Below are 19,048 nucleotides of genomic sequence, written 5' to 3'. Positions count from 1 at the left end.
TCCACGCTTTGTTATCGTAGATGGATTTTTAAGCTGTAAGGGGATGAGGCAGGGAAGTGGAGCTGAGGATTCAGATCCTGAATGGAGGAGCAGACTCAATGGGTTGAATGGCCTACTTCTGTTTTGATGTCTTATGGTCTTTTGTGAAATGGATTAGCCAACTGATTTGTGCTCTTGGATCCAAAGTAAATTTGTGTAGGCTAACAGATTGTAATAGGGGTGAATGAGGTCACAGAGCAGTGGTGTAATTGGAAAATTAATTTTAAAAGAGAAGTGCAAGATGTAGATTATCATCTAACTCAAACAGACAGGATAGTCCTTTCTTGAGGGATTGAATGAATTTCTCTGAAGCTGTGTAAAATTTGTATAGAAACTTAACTAGACCTTTTTTAAAAACATCTTTTAAAAAAAGATTCATGAGATGAGGGTGTCTCTGGCTTGGGCAATAAATGTTGGCCTAACCAGAGAGCAGGTAAGAATCAACCACATTGCTGTGGGTCTGGAGTCATGTGTAGGCCACACCAGGTAAGGAGGGCAGTTTCCTTCCTTTAAAGGGCTTTAGTGATCCAGATGGGTTTTTCCTGACAATCAACGATGGATCTTAATTCTAGATTATCATTTTTGAAATCAAATTTCACCATCTGACATGGCACGATTTCAACCTGGGTTCCCAGAACATTACCTCAGTCTCAAAATTAACAGCCCAGTGTTTATACCACTAGGCCGTTGTCTCCCCTACCTATCTTATAATAGTGATGCCAGTGTAGTGATTTATAACAAGGGTAACCAGGTGGACAATTTATAAAATAGGAGTTCCCTGGTTGGGGCTATTAACCTGGTCCAATCGGGGAGCCCTGGCTGATAGACAGAAACAGGAGTGTCAGAGGTTTTGTTTGCTCTGAGCGAGCTGGATATCCACATGTAAATGAAGTGTGACTTGGTGACGGGATATCGGCCTCTGAGCTATTTGAATCAGAGCTGAGAGGTTTTAACATCAGCAAAGGTGGAAGAGACTGGTACCCATCTAGGAAAGGGAATGCTGTGGGGTGACATGGAAAGACCTTTGTAAGAGTTTTAAGAGTTTTGATTAGCAAACTTTCTCTCTCTCTTTTATGTAAAAAGATGGCGGATGCAGCAGGGTAAGAGTTGTTCAGGCTCCCGGCCGCCTTCTCTCATGAGCAACACCCCCACTTCCTTTTTTTTAAATTTTATTTTTCTTCTGGATGTGAGTTTGCTCGCTGAGCTGGAAGGTTAGTTTTCAGACGTTTCGTCACCATACTAGGTAACGTCATCAGTGAGCCTCCGACGTGCTGGTGTTATGTCCTGCTTTCTGTTTATCTGTTTAGGTTTCCTTGGGTTGGTGATGTCATTTCCTATGTTGGTGATGTCATTTCCTGTTCTTTTTCTCAGGGGATGGTAGATTGGCTCCAAGTCAATGTGTTTGTTGATGGAGTTCCGGTTGGAATGCCATGCTTCTAGGAATTCTCGTGCGTGTCTCTGTTTGGCTTGTCCTAGGATGGATGTGTTGTCCCAATCAAAGTGGTGTCCTTCCTCATCTGTATGTAAGGATACGAGTGATAGTGGGTCATGTCGTTTTGTGGCTAGTTGATGTTCATGTATCCTGGTGGCTAGCTTTCTGCCTGTTTGTCCAATGTAGTGTCTGTCACAGTTCTTGCAAGGTATTTTGTAGATGACGTTCGTTTTGCTTATTGTCTGTATAGGGTCTTTTAAGTTCATGAGCTGCTGTTTTAGTGTGTTGTTGGGTTTGTGGGCTACCCTGATGCCAAGGGGTCCGAGTAGTCTGGCAGTCATTTCGGAAATGTCTTTGTAGGGGAGAGTGCTTATGGTTTCTGAGCCCGTTTTGTCTGTTTGGGATTATTGCTGAGGAATCGGCGGACTGTGTTCATTGGGTACCCGTTCTTTTTGAATATGCTGTATAGGTGATTTTCCTCTGCTCTGCGTAGTTCCTCTGTACTGCAGTATGTGGTGGCTCGTTGAAATAATGTTCTAATGCAGTTTCGTTTGTGGGTGTTGGGATGCTTGCTCCTGTAGTTCAGTATTTGGTCCGTATGTGTTGTTTTCCTGTAGACGCTGGTTTGAAGTTCCCCGTTGGCTGTTCGCTCTACTGTGACATCTAGGAATGGCAGTTTGTTATTGCTTTCCTCCTCTTTTTTGTGAATGTTATGCCAGTAAGGGTATTATTGATGGTCTTGAAGGTTTCCTCTAATTTGTTTTGTTTAGTGATGACAAAGGTGTTATCCACGTAGCGGACCCAAAGTTTGGGTTGGATGATTGGCAGAGCTGTTTGTTCGAGTCTCTGCATTACTGCCTCTGCTAAGAACCCTGATATCGGAGATCCCATGGGTGTACCGTTGGTTTGTCTGTAGGTTTTGTTATTGAAAGTGAAGTGGGTGGTGAGGCATAGGTCCACTAGCTTGATGATGTTGTCCTTGCTGATGAGTTGGTGGTGTCTGGTGGATGTGTCTTTGGTTCTTCTAATAGTGTAGTCAGTGTTTCTTTGGCCAGGTTGATGTTGATGGATGTGAACAGGCCTGTTACGTCAAAGGAGACCATTATTTCATCCTCTTCTATCTTGGTGTCTTTGGTGTTCAGGAATTCTTGGGTGGAGTGAATGGAGTGGCGTGAGTCTTCTACTAGGTGTTTTAGCCTTTGGTGTAGTTCCTTGGCTAATCTGTACATTGGTGTTCCAGGTAGCGAGACTATGGGTCTGAGGGGGGGCTCCTAATTCGTGAATTTTGGGTAGTCTGTAGAAGTGTGGTGTTTTGGATCCACCTGGTTTCATTTTTTGGAAGTCTCTCTTGTTTAATTCTCCAGATTTTTGAAGTTTTTATTTTATTATTCTTTTTAACTTTTGAATCAAATTTCACTTTTTTTCCCCTGCAGCCATGATGGTGGAGAGAGGTTTCAGGGAGCTGTTGTGTGGTGGGTCTGGTCCATTCCTCTTGGCCATTGCGGTCACCTCTTGGGCAGGTTGGGCTGAAGGACCTGCCGTCATGCTGTAGACCTCTGATTATAACTGTTCCAGCAGAGAAGAAGAGATTCCAAGTCACACTCCTTTGGTGTTTTGACATCCCTGTAATGGTGGTGGAGTGAATTAGCTCTTGGCCCTTGGCCCTTTGAGATGGGGCCCTGGTCCTCGATTTGGGACATTCTCCTGACTATGGTGATGAGATGACTGGTATAGGTGCCATTTCTGCATCTGGTCAGCAGCGGCTGGACGCAGCTTCCACATACTTCCTCCCTTGGTGTTGCAGCTACAACGTAAGGCTGTATGATCTTAGAATCCCTACAGTGTGGAAACAGTCCCTTCAGCCCAACAAGTCACACTGACCCTCAGAGTAGCCTACCCAGACACATTCGCATATAACCTACACAATCTACACATCCCTAAATACTACAGGCAATTTAGCATGGCCAATCCAACCAACCTACACTATCCTGGACACTGCAGCAATTTCCCATGACCAGTACAGCTAACCTGCATATCTTTGGGCTGTAGGAGGAAACCCACGCAGACACGAGTAGAATGTACAAACTCCATTTACACAGTTGCCAGAGGGTGGAATTGAACCCGGGTCCCTGGCGCTGTGAGGCAGCATTGCTAACCAGTGAGCCACTATGCCACCTGTATGCATATAGGATATCGAGAGGCCGTAGTTGGAACAAAAATGAAATTCGTCCTAAGTCTGTACGATGTATTTCTTTTTATAATTCATGTCATTTAAAATTATGCTGATGACTTATACACATGTTACATGTAATTTCATAAATACATGTAACAATAAATTGCTATGCTATTATCCTTTGGGAAGTCCTCAATATACTCACTAACAAATCTGATCGGGAATTCAGGAGAAAATGTCTTCACCTGGAGAATGGGGGATTCCCTGCTTCCATGGGGTGCCGCTGAGGCAAATAGCACAGATACATTTAATGGGAAGTATACTAGAGGAGGAAAGGATGCTGATTGGTTGACAAGTGGATTCTCTGAGGCAATGCCACAGCCATCGTCCCAGCAGTGGGACATTGAGACGGTGAGACAGAGGGCAGAAATGTGGAGGTGCTGGTAATATTGCTGGATTATTTATCTAGAAATCCCAGGATTGTTCTCTGTTGCTTGGAATTGTTATCCCATTATCTGCTATGGCAGAATTCAAGGTGTAGAGCTGGATGAACACTGCAGGCCAAGCAGCATCAGAGGAGCAGGAAGGCTGATGTTTCGGGCCTAGACCCTCCTTCAGAAAAAGATGAAAAAGCAGATGGTGGAATTAGAATTCAATTAAATGAATCTAGGTTTAGAAGGTCAATGACGGCTATAAAATCACATTGATAGTTGGTTCCCTAATGTCCTTAGGGAAGGAAACAGCCATCCTTACATGGTTTGGGCCTATATGTGAGTCCAAAACACAGCAATGTGGCTGACTCTTAACTGTCCTCTGGGCAATTAGGGATTGGCAACACATGCTGCCCTGGCCAGTGATACCCACACTCATTAAATGCATTTAAGCTGGTATGGAGCAGCTGGGCCAAATGGACAGTATGTCCTTATGCAGGTGCTTGTTTGGGAGGGAACATGGCTATGTGTTATGAGAATACAGGGTGACTTGGACAGGCTAGGTGAGTGGACGGATGCATGGCAGATGCAGTTTAATGTGGATAAATGTATGGTTATCCACTTTGGCAAGAACAGGAAGGCAGATTACTATCTAAATGGAGTCAAGTTAGGTAAAGGGGAAGTACAACGAGATCTAGGTGTTCTTGTACATCAGTCAGTGAAAGCAAGCATGCAGGTACAGCAGGCAGTGAAGAATAGCATGCTGGCCTTCATAACCAGAAGAATTGAGTATAGGAGCAAAGAGGCCCTTCTGCAGCTGTACAGGGCCCTGGTGAGAACGCACCTGGAGTATTGTGTGCATTTTGGTCTCCGAATTTGAGGAAGGACATTCTTGCTATTGAGGGAGTGCAGCGTAGGTTCACGAGGTCAGTTCCCGGAATGGCGGGACTATCATATGTTGAAAGATTGGAGTGACTGGGCTTGTATACGCTTGAGTTTAGAAGGATGAGAGGGGACCTGATTGAGACGTATAAGATTATTAAGGGATTGGACACTCTGGAGGTAGGAAGCATGTTTCCGCTGATGGGTGAGTCCAGAGCCAGTGTACACAGTTTAAAAATAAGGGGCAGGCCATTTAGAACAGAGTTGAGGAAAAACTTCTTCACCCAGAGGGTGGCGGATATATGGAATGCTCTGCCCCAGAAAGCAGTGGAGGCCAAGTCTCTGGATACTTTCAAGAAAGAGATGGATAGAGCTCTTAAAGATAGTGGAATCAAGGGTTATGGGGATAAGGCAGGAACAGGATACTGATTGTGGATGATCAGCCATGATCATAATGAATGGTGGTGCTAGCTCAAAGGGTCGAATGGCCTACTCCAGCACCTATTGTCTATTGTTTAAAAAATTGGCCTCTTTCCTCGTTTGACAGACCTATCTAGCAGCTTTTTTTAAACTTCAAAGAAAGCATCTGCAAATGAAGAGTGGTGTCAAAAAGGTGCGAGTGTGGTCTGGGCACTGAAATGCCATTTAAAAAAAGTCTGCCTTAGGGAGGATGTTTTGAATTTTGTCTGTTTCTTTCAGGTTGAGATGAGCTGGACGAGTTTTAACACAGGAGACATTTTCCTGCTGGACCTGGGGAAAATCATAGTGCAGTGGAACGGGCCCCAGAGCAACCGCATGGAGAGACTGAAGGTAACAGGCTCTTCCAATTAAACAGGTCAGGGTAGACCTGTTCAGATTTAAGTTTGAGGTGGTGGGAGGTGTTGGAGACAGGTGGGCATTTTGAGCTATACATCCACGTTACAGGGCTATGTTACTAGCGAGTTTTGAGAATCCCATATACACTGTTGCATTTTGTCTATTTAATCACCCATCCTTATTATCTGCTTCATGCCAACTGGAAATAAATTGTTTCTAACTAACTCTTCTTGTTAGACCCTTAGATTTTTTTTAAAATTGGAATTTTTTTTAAATTTAAGATTTTTTAAAAAATGGGACTGTTAGTTGTCACTGAGGCTGATATCACATCTCCCTGGGATTGTCATTCCTGGAGACCTCACAAAAGTTAAAGATTTTGAAGTCACAATGATTTCCTCAATTTCACTATCTTTCACATCCAGGTAGGCAGGGTGCAAGTTTCTGTGCTTAAGATTGCGAATAAACATTCTTTAGCTATAGGAAGCAATTATGAGCAGCCAATATGTCTTGTTACTATGAAGCACTCTCCACCAAGCAGAGGCTTGAGGATGCTTTGCAGAACACCTTGCTCGTTCGCAATAAACAACTGCACCTCCCAGTCACGAACCATTTCAACTCCCCGTCACATTCCTTAGACAACATGTCCATCCTGGGCCTCCTGCAGTGCCATAATGATGCCACCCGAAGGTTGCAGGAACAGCAACTCATATTCCGCTTGGGAACCCTGCAGCCCAATGGTATCCATGTGGACTTCACAAGCTTCAAAATCTCCCCTTCCCCCACCGCATCCCAAAACCAGCCCAGCTCATCCCCGCCTCCCTAACCTGTTCTTTCTCTCACTTCTCTTCTGCCGCCCCCCCACCCCCACCTCAAGGTGCACCCCCATTTCTGACCTACTAACCTCATCCCGTTCCCTTGACCTGTCCACCCTCCCTGGACTGAACTATCCCCTCCCTAACTCCCCACCATTGTTCACCTCCACAGGCTCCATCCCCGCTCCTTTAACTTGTCTGTCACCTCTCCACCTATCTTCCCCTTTATCCATCTTTGATCGGCCTCTCTTTTCCCCCCCCCCCCTCCTATTTATTTCAGAACCCTCTTCCCCCCCCCCCCCTCCCCCATTTCTGATAAAGGGTCTAGGCCCGAAACGTCAGCTTTCCTGCTCCTCTGCTGCTTGGCCTGCTGTGTTCATCCAGCTCTACATTTTTATATCTCCGATTCTCCAGCATCTGCAGTTCCTATTAACCCTTCTCAACCTAGTTCCCTTGCCTAAGGCATGATGACATTCAATTAAACCACCCCCAGATGGTGCTGTCTAATGAGAAAGCAGCCCTGTGGTCTGCTCGAACAAAGACCTCTTTACTTTTCCCTACTTGTTTAAAAACTCTAACTCCGTCTACGTACTAAGACAGACACCCAATACATATAAATACATTTTAAAAATTGGTGATATGGATGTAGGGAAAGACTGCAAAGGCAATGGAGCCTATCCACCAGATTCACCTGAGATGATCCTTTTGTCTTGCCAGAACTTGCTCGACAATCTCTCTTTTCTAGGTTCTTTTCCTGTCCATGCCAGGATGCACTGAGCAACTGATTCGCAACTTAGTTTTCTTCCTGCTCCTCTGCTGCTTGGCCTGCTGTGTTCATCCAGCTCTACACCCTGTTACCTAGAACATAGAACATAGATCATAGAACATTACAGCACAGTACAGGCCCTTCGGCCCTCAATGTTGTGCTGACCTGTCATACCGATCTCAAGCCCATCTAACCTACACTATTCCATGTACGTCCATATGCTTATCCAGTGACGACTTAAATGTACCTAAAATTGGTGAATCTACTACCTCAAAGTCTTTGACTTGTTGGTTGAAAGCAACAGTTGAGGGAAAATAAATTTAGCTTTCTCTAGATATATTTCTTTTCACGACAGATGATAGCAGCCCTCTTTCCAGGGTATAGTGGCTTCTGCCAATCTCGTTCACGTCCACAAGCCAATCTCACACCGCTGTTTGCAGGCAGAAAGTATTTGCCATTCACAGAATCCCTACAGTGTGGAAGCATGTCATTTGGCCCATTGAATCCACACCAAACCTCTGAAAGGCGTCCTATCCCTACAACCCTGCATTTCCCATGGCCAATCCACCCAAACATCTTTGGACTGTGGGAAGAAACTGGAACATCCGGAGGAAACCCGTGCAGACACGAGGAGAATGTGCAAACTCTGGACAGTCACCCGAGGATGGGATCAAACCTGGAGGTCCCAGGTGCTGATAGTTAGCAGTGCTAAGCCCTGGGCCACTGTCTTGCCCCATTCGTCTGTGCAGTGATGCCCAATTGCCAACCAACCACTGGTTGCCAACTGAACAAATGCCTTTTTGTGCACCCCCAGCTGCCATGTGTAAATAAACTTGCCCCACTGGTTACACAAACAGTGTGAGCAGCACTTACAAAAAAAAAGCTGGTAATTTTTTAAAAAGATGCAGTAATCCTTCCACAATTCTTTGTTTTTAAAAATGTTCTTTTTCCCATTTCAGCCCAAAATCAAAAATACAGGATAATTAAAAGATAACATTTACAGTAGTATTTTGAGTAGCAGGTGGGCTCTCTTAACTCATTGCAGTTTGTAATGACTTGACATAACTAGGTGGGTTCAGAAGAAGGTAAATATTTGTTTGCTGATTGGAGAACAATAACTGCACAAACAGGTTGAACATTCCTTCAAACGTGGCATGTGTTGGGAGGACCTCAATGTGTTCATGTTTCTTTTTAATCTCGGGCCAGCATCTTGAGCCAACTTTAGAATGTATGGGTTAAGTTTTTTTTGTTTTGGGTGACCACAGTGGTAAGGTGTAGTGCATCTGACATTGTTTTACAAAAGGCTTGAGGGGCTGAATGGACTCCACATCCAACTTAATATTTAATAACTTTGCAGGGAAGCAATGGTGTGATGACAGTGTCATTGGGCTAGTATTCTAGAGGTGCATGTTTATTTCTGGAGAGGGTTTTCACTGTACTTGGCGGAATGTAAATTGAAGAAATAAACTTTGGAGTTGAAAGTTAGACTTGGTGATGGTGACCATGAAACCAACATTGATTGTCATTTAAAAACTCATCTCGTTCACTAATGTCCTTTTTGGGAAAGGAAATCTGCCATCCTTACCTAGCCTGGCCCACGTGTGACTGACTGACTATTCCAGAGGGTGGTTAAGAATACACAGTTTCCATTCAGCTCTGTTCTTGGGCCTCTGCTCTTTGTAGTTTTTATAAATGACTTGGATGAGGAGGTTGAGGGGGGCAGTTAGGGATCATCACTGAATGCAATGCCCAAAATCCATAAAATTAAGCAAAACAAAACATTTCAGCCTCTATTGTGGGGCTGTTCATTTCTTGATAACAAGGTGTAGAGCTGGATGAATACAACAGGCCAAGCAGCATCATAGGAGCAGGAAGGCTGATGTTTGGGACTAGACCCTTCCTGGTTGCTTTGTGAATGTACACACTTCCCTCCTGTTTTGGAAACACCAATGATCTATCGTTGATGTTTTCACACTGCCCCTCATACTCTGAGCCACTTCTGGCTCTGTTTGACAGTTTGGCCTTTACAGGGTCACGTTAGTGAGTCCAATCAGCTGGGCAGTTATTACTCGGAGCCTGTTTGGTTATTGTGTGAAGCTCCATTTCCTTCAAATTCTTGTCTTCAGATTCTTCCAGTGTCCTACTTCCCCTGTATCTCTGTAACCCCCTCTAGCCCCAGGACCTTCCCAGTTCCCTGCACTCCTCTGATCCTGGCCTTTTGATTGTCCTACCAGGAGTGGACATGTCCTTGGTTGTCTTAGCCATCAGCTCTGGGATTTCCTTCCTAATGCTTCCTGTCTGTCTCCCCTCTGTGGTGGGGTGAGCTGTGATGCCAAAAGTTACCAGCTTGTGGTTGGGTTGTTCTTGTTGGCACCATCCTGTTTCCTTAATTAAGGTTTCTCCTCAACCCAATGAGAGGAGGATCTTCTGTCAAGCACATTGCTATCACACAATAAATTACATGCCAATGATCTTTTCTCACTTGTCTCCACCCAATTCTGTATAACCTCATCAGTTTGGGTAAAGTTCCAAGCAATCTCCAGCATTAACCCTTTTTCAAAACCATTACAGTACTGTTGTCACAAATACATTTATTTATGGATCATGTGAATCATGTTTGGACAGTTCTGCCTTGCAAAAGATTCATTATTTGTCTGGAACTGCAAAGACCAAAGTTGAGAGCAGATTGCAGTCTATTTACTATTTACAAATAAGAAATCAAGTGATCTTGGAAAGCAGTACCCAGTAAAGTTTTTCTTTTGAAAGAAATAAATGTAGACTTTTGTTTTAACTGTTGAGCAAACAGATCTGCAAAACCCAAATGACACTTTGTGGCTTATGCCAAGCACCAGCCTCTGGAATGAAGTGCTAGGTCTTTAAGTTCACACCTAGTAGCTGTGGGCAGTTGTGAGAAAGGTTTGCAAGGGTCTCTGTCTCGGAGTCACACGTGCCCTTTGTATCTGTGTGTAAATGTGAGTTTAGGATTAAGGAGAATATGTATTTAACTGGTACAGTAGCTTGGTTGATGATATAAGAACATGAGAAATTGGAGCAGGAGTAGACCATCCGGCCCCTCGAGCCTGCTACACCACTCAGTAAGACCATGGCTGATCTTTTTGTGGACTCGGCTCCACTTACCTGCTCTTCCCTCAACCAAGTCTCAGTAATAGCAATAACATCACACTCCCAGGTATTAATCCCAGCCCTCAGCTCATCTGCCTTACCTACTACACTTCCCACATTAAAACCAATGCATCTCAGACCACTTGTCCCTTTGTGTTCATCATCTGCTCCCTGACTATGGTAAATGGAAAGCCCTGGGGAGAATTGATACACGGAGAGATCTGGGAGTTCAGGTCCATTGTACCCTGAAGTGGCAACGCAGGTGGATAGTGGTCAAGAAGGCATATGGCATGCTTTCATTCATCGGACAGGGTATTGAGTACAAGAGTTGGCAGGTCATGTTACAGTTGTTTAGGACTTTGTTTGACCACATTTGGAGTACTGTGTACAGTTCTGGTCGCCACATTACCAAAAGGATGTGGATGCTTTGGAGAGGGGGCAGTGGAGGTTCACCAGGATGTTGCCTGGTATGGAGGGTGCTAGCTATGAAGAAAGGTTGAGTAGATTAGGATTATTTTCATTAGAAAGATGCAGATTGAGGGGGGACCTGATTGAAGTCTACAAAATCATGAGGGGTATGGACAGGGTGGATAGCAAAAAGCTTTTTCCCCAGAGTGGGGGTCTCAATTACTAGGGGTCATGAGTTCAAAGTGAGAGGAGGAAAGTTTAAGGGAGATATGTGTGGAAAGTTCTTTACACAGAGGGTGGTGGGTGTCTGGAACGCGTTGCCAGTGGAGGTGGTAGAGGAGGGCATGATAGTGTCAATTAAGATGTGTCAGACAGATACATGACTGGGCAGGGAGCAGAGGGATACAGATCCTTGGAAAATAGGTGACATGCTTTGTATAGAGGATTTGGGTCAGTGCTGGTTTGGAGGGCCAAAGGGCCTGTTCCTGTGTGGTAATTTTCTTTGTTCTTTTGCTCCAATACTGTAGTAAAACCATAGGAAATGAGGGAAGGAATGGACTCTATGACCTATCGATTGAGTTCTAGTATTCAATGAGTGTTGATCCAATAATCCTCAAATCCACTTTCTTGTCTCTTCCTCCTAACCCTTGATGCCTTTTGTTTAATAAGTTAGGAAGTCTGACTGGAAAGGAACATCAATTATTTTTGAAAACCAATACAGGCATTATTTGTGCCATTTATAAGCTAGTCCCAGCCTGGGACAGGCAGTTCACACACCAATCCCAGGAATTTTGAATTATTTGATTGTCAAGAGATATGTTATCACTATCACTGAGACTGGGAGGAAGGGACTCCTCCTCTGATCCAGGACTGTACTCCCGATTATAGGCTTCCTGAGTTATGTCTGCTTTCTCAGATTTCATTTTGAATCTGCCTGTCACATTCTTCCCATTCCCATGCCTTCCCCAACTCCTCCAACCACCTTGGGCCTCTTCTCAAGACATTGAAAGTCATTATCATCCTCAGCTGAGCTGATTTTGTGCATGGTGTCGCTTTTCTCTCACTTTTTGTTTGTTCATTTTGAGACGTTTCATTAAAGTGGCACTGTAGATTCAATTTCGGCAAGGGAGTCAGGGATGGCTCTGTCAGCACCGATTTTAGTCAATACCACTGTTTGGTCGAGTTTTTTTTCTTGTACTAATCTGTGGGACATGGGTGATATTGGCTGGGCCACTGCTTATTCCCTGTACATAGCTGCCCTCTGGTAGTGGTAAGTTGCAGTCCATGAGTTTTATAGGTTGACCCACAATGCACTTAGAGGGAACTCAGGAATTTAACCCAGCAACACTGAAGGAACGGTGATGTACTTCCCAGTTGAGATGGGGGCGTGCTGTCTAAGGATCTTTGGTGAATTTCTGCAGTGCCCCTTGTAGATAATAGCAGCAGTGTGTATTGAGTATCAGTGGTAGAGAGAGTGAATGCTTATGGATGTGATGCCAATCAAGCGGCTGCTTTGTCCTGGATGGTGTTGAGCTTCTTGAGTGTTGTTGGGGCTGCACCCATCCAGGCAAGTGGGGGGGAGTATTCCATCAGTGCTCCTGATTTATCTATGGTCATATGACACTCCTCAAGCACTATTTAACCCCTTTAATTAAAAGGCTCAGGTGATGAGTTCCAGGTGGGCAGACCATTGCTTGTACCAGGGGAACATGAGATTAATTGATTTCCCCACGATCCTTGAGGTTTATTGCACCTATAATGGTTTAAAAAAAATTCTTTACATGGCTCAATGTCAAATTTCGTCTTCATGCTTGCACCTGCAAATTGGCTTGGAATGCTATATAAATGCAGGCGGTTGGTGTGCTGTTTCAGTGGTTCAGGATGTGTTGTACTAGGGCTGAGCTTTTGTTTGGTTTCAGGCAATGCAATTGGCGAAGGATATCCGGGACCGAGAGCGAGGAGGCCGTGGCCAGGTTGGTGTGGTGGATGGAATGCAGGAAGCCGCATCCCCACAGCTGATGAAGCTCATGTACTATGTACTTGGGGAGAAGAGAGACATAAAACCCCCGATTCCAGATGAGGTGGTGGATCAGCACCAGAAGGCAGCTGTTAAGCTCTATCGGTGAGTGGCAGATACTTCACTGGGCTGTGGGTAGCAGGGTCGGGGGGGTGGGAGGGAATGATGTGGGGTGGAGGAGGAGCCACAAATATTGGGGTAAGTGGGAGAAATGCTGATCGCATTGGAAAGGGTGGCGCAGTGGCTAGCACTATGGCCTCATAACACCAGAGACCTGGGTTCGATTCCACCCTCGGGCAACTGTCTGTGTGGAGTTTGCACACTCTGTGTCTGCGTGGGGTTCCTCCCACAGTCCGAAGATGTGCAGGTTAGGGTGGATTGGCCATGCTAAATTGTCCCATAGTATTCAGGGATGTGCAGATTAGGTGGGTTATTGGGGGGATGGGTTGTTCAAGGGTTGGTGTGAACTTGTTGGGCCGAAGGGCCTGTTTCCACACTGTAGGGATTCTATTAAATTTTTGATTTTAAAAATCCCATTTTAGAGGAACAAGATTTTGACTCTTTGGTCCTGTTCCTACCAACGTGACATTCAGCATTTAGAATGGAATTGCTCCTGGCTGTTCTAAAATTCACTTACAGAATGTGGATATTGCTGGCTGAGCCACCATTTATTACCCGTCCCTAATTGCCCCTTCAGAAGGTGGTGGTGAGCTGCCTTCCTGAACCGCTGCAGTCCGTGTGCTATAGGTTGACCCACAATGCCCATTAGGGAGGGAATTCCAGGATTTTGACCCAGCGACAGTGAAGGAACAGCAATACATTTCCAAGTCAGGATGGTGAGTGCTGGCCAAGGAGTTCCCCGCTAAGTGAACTTCTGCAATGCATCTTGTAGATAGTACACACTGCTGCAACAGAGCATCAGTGGTGGAGGGAGTGGGATGTTTGTGGATGTGGTGCCAATCAAGCGGCTGCTTTGTCCTGGATGGTGTTGAGCTTCTTGTGTTGTTGGGGCTGCACCCATCCAGGCAAGTGGGGAGTATTCCATCACACTCCTGACTTGTGCCTTGTAGATGGTGGACAGGCTTTGGGGAGTCAGGAGTTGAGTTCCTCACGGCAATATTCTCAGCCTCTAACCTGCTCCTGTAGCCACTGTTTATATGACCAGTTCAGTTCATTTTGAGGGAGATGGTGGTGTAACAGTGTCACTGGGCTGGTAACACTGAGGACGTGGGCTCGAGTCTGATTGTAGCAGATGTTGAATTTTGAATTTTATTTTAAAAGTATAAAATAAAAGCCTTCTGTGTCAATTGTTTGTTTTTAAAACCCCACCTGGTTCACCAAAGCCCTTTGAGCAACGAAATCTGCCTTTATTTGGGCCGGCCTGTGTATGGCTCCAGATCCACCTCTTAAATGTTCTCTGGGCTTTTATGAGCAGCAATGGCCACGTTTTATGAACACAACGCATCGATTCTGGCTGAGGGTGGGCCACGGACCAGTCGTGGGAATACACTGTGTTCCATGTGGTGACCTTTTTTGTCTGACCTCTCCAGTGTGTCCGATTCCGAGGGAAAACTGGTGGTGCAGGAAATGGCAGCCCGCCCCCTGACCCAGGATCTGCTGAACAGTGATGTAAGTGACTGCACTGCCTCTTCAAGAAGGGCATTGTTGGGACCAATGGGGAGGAATGACTTCCGCTGGCAGAGAGAGGGAGTCTTCTAGGCAAATGGCAAAGATACCTGAAGGAATGGCCTAAAGAGGAATGGAAGCACAGATTCTGTTTTTCTTTAAAGTCTGATCTAATCCACCAGTCGATTTAACATAAATCAGTGAGGTGATAGTCTTGTCTTAAGTGAACATTGATGTGGAAAAAGCTGATAGAAATTTTGTTCCTCGAAGTAAGGAAGCAAAGCTAGATACAGAATAAAGCTTCCTCTATTCTTTCACACTGAAACTAAACCTGGCCTTATACTGTCCCAATCTCTCAATCCCAGCTCCGGTATAGACTGAAGTTAAATACAGAAGAAAGCTTCCTCTACATTGCCCCCATGTCTCAGCCCTGGGACAGGGACCATATTATCTCAGTACCTGAGTCTGGGGTTCCTTTGTGAAGGAAGGTGGCCATTTGGGGCTATAGTAGAATGGGTGTTGATCTCATTGAGACATAAGAACCTGAAGCAATCTGACAAGGTGGCCACCAAACAATGCTGCTCCCTTGTGAAGTGAGTAGGGTTAGGGGCATGGTTTAACAATACGGAATCTCCTGGTGAAGATGGAAATTGAGAGACATTTTCTATCACAAGTCTGTCAAATTCCTTTCCCCCAGAGTGGAGGAGGTGGAGTCACTTCAGACAAAGAATCTTGACAAAGAATGGGAGTCAACTTCAATGGGGTTAAATCCGAAACTCTGTTGAGCCATGGTGCTGTGCTGTTATAAACTTCCATTGGAGAAGAAAAGGGTGGAGGAAGTGGCTATTTTGGCCCTTGACCTTGCTTTGTCATTCAATGAGATCACATCTGATCATCCACTTAACGTTTGTCCCCTCATAGCACTTGGGATGTTTACTTGTAGAAATCTGTCAAAGTTGGTCTGGAACATATGCAATAGCCACGCCTCCACATTCAGCTCAAAGGACTGGACAGCCTGATCCTGCTCCTCATTTGCATGTGTTAAATGACATCCCCAAATTCTGAGGTGCTATCCCTTCATTCTAGACTCACCAGTCAAGGGTAAACACAGGCACCTACCCCCTTAGACCCAGCAAGAATTTCCTAATTTTCAAGGAAATCACCTCCTTGCTCTTTTGAAAATCTGCCAGAGAGGACCTGAACAGGTTTCAGGAGCAGAACTGTTGGGTGACCAGTATTGTTTTGTGGGAGATAAGTGGTAAGAGTGGGAAAAGCTGATAAATCATGATCAAGCAAGTTCTTTTCCAAGAAATGGGAATTGAATGACCAGATCATTAAACACAATGAGAAACAACAGTACAGGTGTAAAAGTATCACATGAGTTTGTTCCCCGGTGACATGTTCTTCATTCTGTTGCCCTGTCTGCCCACAGCCACTTGGGTGAATATATCTTGTCCCTTGTCACAACATTTCGCTACCGCCCCCTTCCCATCCTACCACAGTCTTCCAGGTTTTCAGAACTAATAAACAGAAGTTTAGGCAAAATAATTTTTTTTTAACATGCTCCAGAAATTTTTCATTTTTGTGATTTTGGAACACGTCAGCAATGGAGCTAAAACCACATGGTTTATTTGCTGTCCTGAGGGTCACTGGACCCAAAACGGTAACTCTGCTTTCTCCTCCTCAGAAGCTGCCAGACTTGCTGAGCTTTTCCAGCAACTTCTGTTTTTGTTCCTGATTTACAGCATCTGCAGTTCTTTCAGTTCCAGTTAGGATTCCCTTGTTTCTCTTTCCCTTCTTGAATCCTCCAAGTATTTATCCAATACTATTTTTTTCTTTATTTCACTGTTTTCTACCCATCTCGTATTGTGGTTACATTCCAGGCTGCCCCTCCAATGAGGTGAGGTAAGGCAGGCATCCTGTGTTGGGTGTTATCTGTTGTCCAGCTGTTAATTATATCTTGGTTGTGGCTCAGCAGATAATAGGTACTGCCTGCAGTCTGAAAAATCATGGTTTCTCATCCTACCTCAGGCCTTGGTTCAGACTGACTATTCCATGCATGAAGTAGAGCAAGGAAACATTTCCAGAATCTTGTTTCTATTTATTTATCTTCTACTTCATTTATTTATTCCTTAAACTCACTATGTGAACACTTTTATTCATGGGAGCTTGCTGTACCTGAATAAACTGCTTCCTTACTATGATGGCTACACCTTTTTCTTGCAAAAGAACTGCAATTAAGAGTGAGAGAGATCCTTAATCAATAGGGGTATCAAAGGAAATAGGAAAATGAAGGAAAGTGAACCTAAGGAATTCTGGATCAGCAAGCTCGAGGGGCTGAATGGTCTATCCCTGCCATTATTTCATGTGGATTGGTGTACTGTGCTTCAGAATGTTCTGAAGTCCTGAAATATGGAGCACAAGATGGTTCTTTTTAAACCCATTTTTCATTGTTGTAAGGATTGCTACATTGTGGACCAAGGTGGAATTAAAATCTTTGTATGGAAAGGGAAAAGGTCCACGAAAGAGGAGCGTCAGTTATCTCTGAGCAGAGCATTGGTGAGTATTGCACATCCTGTACCTTCCCACTAGTGTGACGCATTAAATGCCTTTAAGATTTCAAGACATCTGGCTTTAAGAGTGTTTCTGTGGCACAGAATATAGCGGCACCTTTGCATGTTGTAGCTGAGTTGAAATATTTGCAGTGGATTGTAAAGGACTGATTGTAATGTCTTGAATGGGATACCAGAGAGGCTAGCAATGAAATGGTTAATTTTGGATGTGAGTTTGCTCGCTGAGCTGGAAGGTTAGTTTTCAGACGATTCGTCACCATTCTAGGTAACATCATCAGTGAGCCTCCGACGAAGCGCTGGTGTTATGTCCCGCTTTCTATTTATCTGGTTAGGTTTCCTTGGGTTGGTGATGTCATTTCCTGTGATGTCATTTCCTGTTATTTCTCAGAGGATGGTAGATAGATTTGGAGCCAATGTGTTTGTTGATCATTAGAAAGCGGGACATAATACCAGCACTTCGTCGGAGGCTCACTGATGTTACCTAGAATGGTGACGAAACGTCTGAAAACTAACCTTCCAGCTCAGCGAGCAAACTCACATCCAGAACCTCAACCTGAGCTACAAATCTTCTCAATTCGCCTAATGGCTAATTGTTTGGAGGGTTTAATTGTTGGTATTCTTCAAAACTAACAACTGAAAAGCCATCAGTGTCAAAGTTTTAAGAACAATATGCTCCATTCTCAGTATTGCTGGGATTTATTGCTTGTCCTTTATTACTCCTCAGGAGCTAGTGGGGAGCTGCTTTCTGGAGTCCTTGCAATCCCTTATGGTCCCATAGAGCCCTTTCCATTTCCTGTTCTGCTTTAAGAACAGTAGCCTTTAATTCTGAACGGTGAGCTGCGTTAGGAGGTAAATGTATAAACAAGGATAGTCAGGAAAAGTTGCTCTGATCCATTCAACTGGTCCCCCACAATTATGATCACAATGTGTCCATCCTTGGCCACATCCAAACACTATCTATGTGCAGTGACTACTGGCCACAGTGGATTTAAGACTGACCTTAAGGCAATGGTCAGTGTGTGCCTAGTTTATAAAGATATTCTAGTGCATTCAGATGAATATATTTGCCTCTTCTGCAGTACCATGTACATTTCTGGTTGCTCAGTTATAGGAAAGATATTATTAAATTGGAGAGGGTTCAGAATAGATTTACCAGGATGTTGCTGGGTATGGAAGGTTTGAGTTATAAAGAAAGACTGGGATTTTTTTCACTGGAGCGTAGGAGGTTAAGTGACTTGAGAGAAGTTTATTTATCATGTGGACTATGGATAGGGTTAATGGGAGATTTCAACACTCAGGGGCACACTTTTAAGGTGAGGGGAGAGATTTTTATAAAGACACAAGGGGCAAATTTTTTTAGAGTGTGGCTTCTGTGTGCAATGAACTTCCTGAAGAAGTTGGATGTGCTTACAACTACAACATTTAAAATACATTTGGATAAGGAACAGTTTGGAGGGATATGGGCCAGGAGAAGGCAGATGGGATGAGTTTCGTTTGGGATCATGTTTGACATGGACTGGTTGGGCCGAAGGGTCTGTTTCCATGCTGTATGACTCTGTGGTAGGTATTTTCTTCAGCAGGGAATGAATGAATGAATAAATCCTGGCTTTCAGAACCAAGGGATTGGTATGGATCACTTAATGGGTCCTTTTCAAATTGGCAGGCAGCGACTAATGGGGTGCCACAGGGATCGGTGCTGGGACCCCAGCTATTCATAATGTATTAATGATTTGGATGAGGGAAGAAAATGCATCATCTCCTAGTTTGCAGTTGACACTGAGTTGGGTGGGAGCATGAAATGTGACGAGGATACAGAGATCCTTCAGCATGATCTCGACAGGTTGGGTGAGTGAGCAAATCAATGGCAGGTGCAGTGTAATTTGGATAAATGTGAGGTTATTCACTTTGGATGCAAAAACAAACAAGAAAGGAGATTCCTACTTGAGTGGC

At 44.4% G+C, this 19,048-nt stretch overlaps 1 protein-coding gene across 1 annotated transcript in view; it reads left to right on the top strand.

Annotated features, from left to right (window-relative positions):
• Positions 1 to 19,048, top strand: part of LOC125454514 (villin-1-like) — a 73,601-nt gene that overhangs the window by 27,283 nt on the left and 27,270 nt on the right. The window contains exons 6-9 of the mRNA XM_059647578.1: positions 5,657 to 5,767; positions 12,802 to 13,004; positions 14,450 to 14,528; positions 16,986 to 17,084. Of these exons, the coding sequence (XP_059503561.1) occupies positions 5,657 to 5,767; positions 12,802 to 13,004; positions 14,450 to 14,528; positions 16,986 to 17,084 (492 nt within the window). The remainder of the gene's footprint in view (positions 1 to 5,656; positions 5,768 to 12,801; positions 13,005 to 14,449; positions 14,529 to 16,985; positions 17,085 to 19,048) is intronic.

The sequence above is a fragment of the Stegostoma tigrinum genome, chromosome 7, assembly GCF_030684315.1.
Source record: "Stegostoma tigrinum isolate sSteTig4 chromosome 7, sSteTig4.hap1, whole genome shotgun sequence".
Classification (NCBI taxonomy): Eukaryota; Metazoa; Chordata; class Chondrichthyes; order Orectolobiformes; family Stegostomatidae; genus Stegostoma; species Stegostoma tigrinum.
The sequence above is the reverse complement of the archived record's forward strand: the minus strand, read 5'-3'. Positions and strand labels throughout refer to the sequence as shown.